Genomic DNA, 9,390 nt, shown 5'->3' with positions numbered 1-9,390 from the left:
ATTTTAGTTTAAGCAGTCTAATTTAATTAGAATTTTGGAAATACTTACTGATGTGTTTATTTTGTTGTGCTAGGTTAATTATAGCATCCTGCTAGGGCATGGTTGTAAATTTATGTTTGTGATCGTTTAATATTTTCGATTGTCCTAGGCAAGAAATCCGACAAGGAAATTGATCCCAGTCACGACAGCAACCAGGCTGGGACGATTTCTAAGTTAGTCACTCACCAGTCGGTAGGCTTAATACCGAGGATCCTGGTTCAAGGCCCACGTTAAACAGTAGGTCCAGATAAACCCTCGTTCGTAAAAAGTAGACTTTCAATTATATTATATTAATAATATTATATTAAAAAAATAAAATTAAAATAAAAAAATTCTATATATTATATATTTATGACTTATATATCGGTTTTATTGAAATAAATAAATGAAACCTTCCCTGAATTATTAGAAAAATTTAATATTAATGGAAATTGAAAAATATATATTTTTAATTTAGCCTATTTTATGTTTCGTCCAATTCTAATATTTTAATTTATGACTTATATATTTGTTTTATTGAAATAAATAAATGAAACCTTTCAAAGATCATAAAAATGTTTAAAAATTATTGGAAATAAAAAAAAATTAATTTTTTAATGTAGCCTATTTTATATCCCCTCCAATTCTAAAAATAATGTTAAGAAAGCAAAGGTCAGGAATTAGATAAATAGGCCTATTATAAGTATATCGGTCAACGAATTTTAATGGATTACGATATCAGGGAGGTTAAAAGACCCGTTAAGTCTGATTTGCAATATTTTGGAGAGCGTGATGTAACGTAGTGCGCTAGTAGAGGAAGGGTTCAACTAGCATTTTTATAACTTACACTCTTATTTGGCATTTTCAATACAAATTTTAGCATAATAAGTCATATCTGTTAGTTTGGTGATAGTGCTTCGACTTTTACACATGAATGTGTATAGAAGTACAGCAGGTTCTCATTAATATGAACGAATTGTCGAAGTGTTATAAAGTAACGAACGTAATATAAGATTGGATATATTTGAAATTTGAATTAAACAAGTATTTCAACGATAATTTGAAATATTAATCTCCCTTAACTGGTGAAAGTGCGAATTTTATGTTTATTATTAACTCAGTATCTTCATTATTGAGTATTACATTAACGAACATCTACTGCATTTAGAACTGAATATTTTATGTATACTAAAATAAGCTTTAACTTACAGATTTGTCTCTACAGATGTCCCAAGTCGCACCTTTTCTTTAAATTAAAATAGATTTCAAAGGCTGCTCATCTTTGATCTCATTCAATTCAACTTATGTATCACGGAAAGTAACAACTCATCAAGAAAAACTGGCAGATTGATGTACAATTGTGATGGATTAGTAGTTGTTTTATAGTTCAAAAAGCAATCCTTGGCATAGTTTTCTGGAGTTCAGTCGAAAGTATCGCAGTTTAAGCTTTAAGATCATCAAAGACTTATTGAACGTGTTAATAGTCTCGTAGTCATAATTAATTAATTGATTAATTAGAAAGAATTCATGCTCTGAAAAATACCTCTACTTCATGGATTCCTGACAGAAGCATCGTAGTATAAGATATAGACCACTAAGATGCATTACAACAGTTAAATGTTAAAATTTGGAAAGACTGAAACTTGAACAATTTCATATAGGTTATACTGTTGAAGTTAGAAGATATTCAGATAACTTTAAAATTATTTAAATAAGTTACGATACTCACTGAAAACATTACAGGGCTATTTCTACATTGATTCTGTAAATATTTGCAATTAGGAAGTTTGTTTATATTAAAATTAGATTAGAGTATAGGATTAACAGGAGGCAACATTCTTTGAAGCTATACTTACAGACTGCCCTTTGTATTTGCCACGAGCAATAAACATTTCAGACATAGGGAATGTCTAATTACAACCTAATTTTAGTTATCTCCATAAACAAAATAAATTATAGCTTTCTTTATTCAATTTTACTGAAAAAAAAAGTTGCATATTCTTTGGAAATAATCCTAACTACACAACTTCATGATTCCAGTAAATTGATAGCATAAACATTTATTTATATAATTCAAATTTCTGTTATATCACGTCATATGCGTGTATTGTGAATACTTTAATTACCTTTTTTACAAACAGTATTATATGTTTATAATTAAAAATTAAATGATGGCATCCAAATACAGATCATTTAAATTATGTTATAATAAGATTCACAAATTTTAAACAATCACAAACATAAATTTACGACCATGCCGCAGCAGGATTCGAACCCGCGGCTATCGCAACTATAGGAGGACCGTCCCATCGCCTTTACCACTGCACCACCAAGCCAGCTAGACTCATGCATTGTGTTAAACATTACTCTATAAGATGTATTATCAGCAATTTTGTTTTTCTCATTAACATAATAATAAAAACGACACGATAATATAACTAACGAAGATGTTAAAAATATAAAAATAAAAATTAAAAATATAAAATTGGAAAAAATATTTCGCTTTTATTATATTTTTTCTGGTTTTATTTTATTAATAATTTTTAATGGAATGGCTTCAAAGTTACCCAGTGAAGAATTATTGCACGTTTAAAATCAGGTTCCAAAAGATCAATTTTGACTTTACTTACTTTTTTATTTTGGAAAACGTATAATGCAGCGCTGGTTCATCGAAAATTTTGACGTATTAGTTCTGTACTTCGTTTTAAAAACTTTGATGCTAAAAATGAACCACATGTTGATCGTGAGTTAAATATCAACCTTAGTCTCTTTACATAAGACTGGATATCAAAAGAAGTTTCATATTTAAAAATTTCATGAAATAATTTTCTACAATGAGGCACCAAAAAATGACACAAAAGGGCACATTGTTTAGTGGTGGAAATTGATGTGAAGAAATTCATTTTGAAGAACGTGAATACGCCGAAATTACATTTTTCCAACAAACTACACTGAAGTTGAACAATCCGCAAAGCAAACAGGCAAAATAATTTTTTAAAATTAGTACTTACTGATCATTTCTGACTGAAAATTATATATAGTAATTTGATAGCTCTTTTAATATGGCCAATTTTTAGTTGAGTTGAGTAGAGACCATTAAAACAACTCCAAAATTAGAGAATATTTCAGCAGCTTCTGACTTAATATAATTTTTTCAGGTAGATAGAAAGAGAGGACTATGTCGTCACTTAAGCTTATAAGCTTATAAGGTCTAAAATAATGATAGTTTATAATACTACTAATCACTCTACATGAAATCGGTATTAGTATTTTATTACCTCGTAATTGTCAAAAATAATGTTTTTCCCTTCGAATTTCACAACCATACATTACCGTTATATGGTGATATTTATTGTTACAATTAGTAAAGTTTCATTCAGTGTGTGTAACATTTGTAATCTTGTTGATACAAATCTAATATATTCTTATTTATTAGGAAGTTTGACTAAAAATTGTAAGACAAATATATTATTGTATTAAATCATTTTATTTCATAACCTCATTAGTTATTTACAAAAAAAGAAAATGGTTAAGTAGATCTATCTGAGTGCAAAAGATCCTCCTGGTATTCTGTTGTATTCTCCTTCTTTTATTCTCCATCATGTATATTCCTTTGCACCTCGCCCAATGTTTGTGTTAATGAAACATCGTGTACGTATAAAAGAAAAAATAAATCCCATATTTACATAATGGTCGATTAAAAATGTGGCCTCCCAAACTTGATCAGTTCCTTTTCCAACTGGACCAAGCCGACTGAAGTATTTACACGTATATGTACAGGTTAAACCTTCGATTTCCAAGGTTCCAGTGTACTATCTTAGTATACTATTCTCCAAACCATCCAATTTCCTTCGCAACAGCACGTGTTCCTCCTTAATTAACTCACCCAACAATTTAAAGGCTCGGTCAATCTGTTTCAAAGGAGTTTTGCTGAAGGAAGCTCTGATATAGTTGCAGGCCTTAGTGGGATCGGCCATGAAAGCATGTCCGGGAACGAAAGTAATGTTCTTCTTCAGTCCTCGGGACAATAGCATGTCGTATACGTCAGCAACGCCATGCACCTTAATCCACACGAACATTCCTCCGGTTGGTATGGTCCATTCGCAGAGATTTTTCAGATGACGTTCCATGGAGGCGATGGTGAAGTCACGACGGGCTTGGTAGTACCTTCTCACCTCATCAAAGTGGGACAGGAGACCGTTGAAGCCCCAGGTGGCCAACAAATTGTCGAAAATAACCTGCAACAAACAAATAGCGTTTAGGAACATGAACGACAACGTGAAGCAATCGGTGAAGAAACGTGCCGTTCGGTTCAAACCGTTGAACCGAATCTATGTAAAGGTCGTTCTAATTGATTTAGTTTACATCTTATCGGGATGCTGTGTATTTATTTTAAATAAAGCGGAAATGATATTAAACAGGGAACCGGTTCGATCCGGATTCGAACGCTCTTCTTCGATAAGAACAGTGCTCTTAGATAAGCGCGGGTCAATCAGGTCGACGAACAATACGAGTCGTTTTGCAAAATATGTTTGGCAATGTGTTTGGCAGCTTTACGGGTCGAAGCGCAGGTCAATGATTTGTAATGAGCTCGGACTGTGATATGTTTAGAAGAAAATAGAAAAATGTTCTATAAACGAATCATCTGGACCTTTTTAATCGGGTTATTCGTCATTTAAATAAATCGACATCGAAAAATAAGTTTATCTTTAGAAATAATTAATCACGCTAGAAAAACGTTTAGAAACAATAGCCAAATAAAGATATCTTGAGAGAATGAAATGGGACTCAATATTGGATAATAGTTGCTTACTGATTTATAGGCAATATACATTTTGCAGTTTTGGAACCGAACTTAATAATTAGCTCGGACTGTGATATGTTAACAAGAAAATAGAAAAATGTCCTACAAAAGAATCATCTGGACATTTTTAATTGGATTATTCAATGGACAAAAATAAATGTATCTCTAGAAATAATTAATCTCGTTAGAAAAACGTTCAAAAACAATAACCAATCAACGATATCTTGAGAAAATGAAATGGAAATCGATATTGGATACTAACAAAGATACACTTTGCAGCTTTGGGAGCTGGACATTCCTTTAATTTGTTTAGGAATACGAAAAAAATTATAAAATTCGTTGAAGTACTTAAGAAGATATTCTCACCACTACTTTTCAACATTGTGAACGCAATTCTACGAGAAGTATGATTTTAGTGAAGCCAACAACTTGGCTGAGGATGAAGCTATAATCGCCGAAATATCATTCACATTGCAGAATCATATGGCTTGAGAACAAATGAAGAAAGTATCAAAATATTCGATTCAAAATTCGTCAAAATTAACTTTCTATTCTATAATAAATTCTTATTTTGCTACTTCTTCCGTATGATCCTTGAAACGACATCAGTATATTGGTTGTAATTTAAGCATCTTAATGTTTTATATTTGCAATTAATAAAATAACTTTAAAACTGTTTTATATTAACATTTGCGCTAGTAATCAAAATATGTGATTAAATTATAGTATTTCCTGTATTGATTTAATGCAAAATATACGAAAATATAATTTAACATTAATGAGCTTACCTGAGATAGTGTGCTTGGATGCAATATCGAGCTTTGAATGTGAAGCTCAATATTTTGTACTAGTTGCTTGGGGGCAGTGAGCCAGGCAAGTCTTAATCCTGATGAGAGCACCTTCGACATTGAATCGAAACGTATGACTCTACCGTCGACGTCCAGAGACAGGAAGGAAATCGGTTGTTCGTCGAGGAAATGTAGGAAATAATAGGCGTCATCTTCCAGGATCAATATGTCGTACTTGCTGCATATGTCATAGATTTCCTTCCTTCTCTCCAACGGCATCGTAACGCCGGTGGGATTGGAACCTGTCGGGTTGAGATAAATGACTTTTGGCATCCTTTTCCCTCCACCTTCTTCTGTGTATGCTTTACAGCTCTCCAGGGCGTCGATCAGTTTGCTTGGTATTATACCATGCTCGTCTTGTTCTATACCGATCAATGAAGGTTTAAAAGGTTTTAACTGAAAAATTACCAAAAAATTGTAAGGATATTAATCATTAATGTTAATTTTAAACGACTTACAATAATTTCAGTTCCGGCATAGAGAGGATCTTGAACTAAGACGGTATCGCCATCCTCAACTAACATCTCCAAAGTTTTACTGATACCTTCTTGCGATCCGTTGGTCATAATGATGTCACGGTCCTCCCAGTTAGGCGGGCTATGAATTTGGGACATAAATTCCTTCAGTTTTTTAAGCAGGGACGGATATCCTTGGGACGGGATGTACTGGAGGGCAGTATTGAGTTGTTGGCCTTGGATGGTGATGCTGGTTCCGTCTTTCATGACAAGGTTCATAGCCTGGAATGGGAAGGTAACCTCGTTGGGCATACCTTCAGCCAGAGAAATGGATTCTTTCGGAGCACCATATTGTCTTTTAGCTGAAATATGAGAATATGTTTAGTTTTGCAATAATAGGGCTACATTTATTGCAAATAAAAATAATAATAATTTTTATGTTAATTCTTATCGATATTGTAATAGTAATAAAACTATTTTAGGAAAGATCGGATCATTTTAAGTCGCGGACAGTTGGGTGCAGGAAGTGTTGTTTATTGAGCTGTTATAGGTTTTGTGGGAAAACGACAGAAGAAAAATTAATTTCTGAGAAAATTAGTAGTATCATTTATATTAAATTCATCAAGGAACAATGATCCATCTTGGAAACATAAATTGCCGGTGAAAATTATACTTTTTAGCATAATTGCTGCTGTTGGTAGTGAAAATCATTAAAGACATTTGGAAAATTGGTGAGATAAGACAGCTGTGTATTCAGATGGAATACAATTTAACAATATATGAAACGCTGTCAAAGAGATTTATTCTAGTTGTGAAAAATCGAGGAGGATAAATCAATTACTGAAACCAACACTAATTAGTTTTTCTTTCCTAAATATTATGTAGTTTGCTGGATCGTTGAGTGGTAAATCTATTGTTTACTTATAGGTTTAGGCGCAAAGAACTTATAAATAAACAACAACTAACTAGAAGCTGAATATTTATTGTTATTACATAGTGGAATGAAAAATCCATAGTGTGCTAAAGTTTTGTCGCCGATTGTATTTTTAAAACAAGATTTAAAACAATGTAATAATAATTATTATAAATATGAATACACAATTTTCAATAATGTCTGTTATTTAATTTAATTTTTTTAATATTTTTCGGTGATAAATACTATGTTTATTATTTAATTATTGTATTAAGTTATAATTTATTATTGTATTAAGTGAATTTTAATTGTTGTACTTACTCAATTCCCTAGTAAGAGCTGGACGTCTTCTTGAAGCTCTCACGGTAATGAATTTCGAATACTCGATATTGAAGCCGATTTTCTCCATGTCGATTGTCGATTAAAAACTCGAGAAACACAGTGAAATAAGCGAATGAAAACAAGTGGTTTCAGTTAGCTGCGAACGTATAGCGAACGGTAGCAAAGAGCGAATGCTTGTAGATCGAATCCGAGAGGCAGTTCTTATACTCGGCTGGGTGTAGCGCGTCGGAAGATGATGTAATATCGTTCAGTAGTTAAGTTGTACGATAAGATGATGAAATGGTCGCTGGCCAAAAATCATCGGCTCGCGTATCTTTCGCAAATTTTGGCGATTTTTGAAAAACAAGTAAACAATAATGTTTTTCCCACTTTAGTTTCATTAGAATTTTACAGAAAATCAACCCATTTAAGTCATTTTCTAATTAATTTGGCCATTAATTCTGAATAAAGATTGTTTTTATACAAATAGATTTAAATTAATTACAATGTTAGTTCAATAATTGTTAAAAAACCATTTAAAAAATTTATTCTCCTCTGTCTCCAAGAAGTCTATTTTTTATTAGAAATGTTATAAATATACTATAAATATCCTGATATATTTAAATGACAAACTGCATCTTTATTAATACGATTATTTCAGGCTTTACTAATATTTCTATTGTAAATAAAATTCAAATCGTAACAGGTGCAAAAATCACTTTATTGTTTATTTATTTATATGTGTTTGTTTATATAATAAATATTATGAAAAGTGCATTTAGTAAACAGTAATTCAACGGTCTATTTATCGACTGATAAAATAGTGCAACAGTCATCAATTTCTCAGATATATTGGAGACGGTAAACTACATATAGGATTTCCATTATATATATATATATATATATATATATATATATATATATATTAATTATTTTAGACTGATTCAGGAAGGAAAATATCTATATTTTATTGCAAGAGAATTAGATTAAATATGATTTGAGAGAGAAACCGTAATTTTTTAATGACGCAAATAAATATCTGTTGATATAAAATATATAATACGTTAAAAACACTTAAATAAATAAATGAAATAATATATTACGAAATTATATTAATATATTCTGTATAATTTCTATTATTATTCATTGTTTTATTTCATTCCTATGTCTGAGGTGAATTATTTAATTTTTCTTTAGTAACATTTTGTATAAAATGTTGCGTCATTCATATTATCGTTTCGATACCAATTTTAAAAGTAACCGGCTTTGGTAAAGGCGATGGGACGGTCCTCCTACTGTTGCTACAGCCGCGGGTTCGAATCCTGCTGAGGCATGGTCGTAAATTTATGTTTGTGGTTGTTTTAAACTTGTGAATGTTCTAGGCAAGAGTGTAAAATCCGACAAGGAAAATGATTCCAGTCACGCCAGTAACCAGGCCGGGTAAGACCGGATGTCTTCGGGGATGATTTCTAAAATTGGTCACTCGCCAATCGGTAGGCTTAATGCTGAGGACCGTGGTTTGGAGCCCACGTTAAACTTTAGGCCCAGTCCAGATAAACCGATAGTTTGTAAAGGGAGACTTTAATTTTTAAGAAATATAATTTTTTATTTGAAAGAATATCGAAAAATATCAGCTAACAACAATATCGATATATCAGTTAAAAAAAATATCGGCTAAAAATATCGATATTTTTTGGCATCCCTAATTCATATATTCTGAGACTTATTTTTCCTGAATGCCAATATTATGTCACTATGTCAGACATACACACATTTTTAGATAGCTCTCAAGTATATGTTACATCTTAAAAATTATGTAGTAAAATACTTTTCATATTCCATTAACAGATGTGTACTATTTTAATTTAGATATTTCATACATGCTTAATCATCAGATTCATCCAAAAGCAACGAAAATTTGTTGTTAAATATAAATAAACAGATAATTATTCAAGAATGAACCATTCTTCTTTCTGGCGTTTTTGATAAAATGTTGCATCATTCATATATTTTGGAGATAATTCGAACACA

At 31.4% G+C, this 9,390-nt stretch overlaps 1 protein-coding gene across 1 annotated transcript; it reads right to left on the bottom strand.

Annotated features, from left to right (window-relative positions):
• Positions 1–3,486: 3,486 nt before the first annotated feature.
• LOC143196023 (kynurenine/alpha-aminoadipate aminotransferase, mitochondrial) lies at positions 3,487–7,559 on the bottom strand. The gene is made up of 4 exons (XM_076403605.1): positions 7,360–7,559; positions 6,129–6,487; positions 5,611–6,066; positions 3,487–4,256 (listed from the first exon to the last, which is right to left on the bottom strand). The coding sequence occupies exons 1-4, from the start codon at positions 7,445–7,447 to the stop codon at positions 3,831–3,833; spliced, it is 1,329 nt and encodes a 442-aa protein (XP_076259720.1). The 5' UTR covers positions 7,448–7,559; the 3' UTR covers positions 3,487–3,830.
• Positions 7,560–9,390: the final 1,831 nt, after the last annotated feature.

This window comes from Rhynchophorus ferrugineus, unplaced genomic scaffold, assembly GCF_030347505.1.
Source record: "Rhynchophorus ferrugineus isolate W39M unplaced genomic scaffold, kcgeb_rfMv2 rfM4, whole genome shotgun sequence".
NCBI lineage: Eukaryota > Metazoa > Arthropoda > Insecta > Coleoptera > Curculionidae > Rhynchophorus > Rhynchophorus ferrugineus.
This window is presented reverse-complemented; position numbering and strand designations above follow the sequence as displayed.

What these genes read in the sequence shown, in the direction of transcription:
- LOC143196023 (XM_076403605.1), bottom strand. Translation starts at nt 7,447, where the DNA reads ATGGAGAAAATCGGCTTCAATATCGAGTATTCGAAATTCATTACCGTG. An exon ending in AGCTCTTACTAGGGAATTGA is followed by an intron (nt 6,488 to 7,359) that starts GTAAGTACAACA and finishes CTCATATTTCAG; the next exon opens with CTAAAAGACAATATGGTGCT. An exon ending in ATCCAAGCACACTATCTCAG is followed by an intron (nt 4,257 to 5,610) that starts GTAAGCTCATTA and finishes TGTTTGTTGCAG; the next exon opens with GTTATTTTCGACAATTTGTT.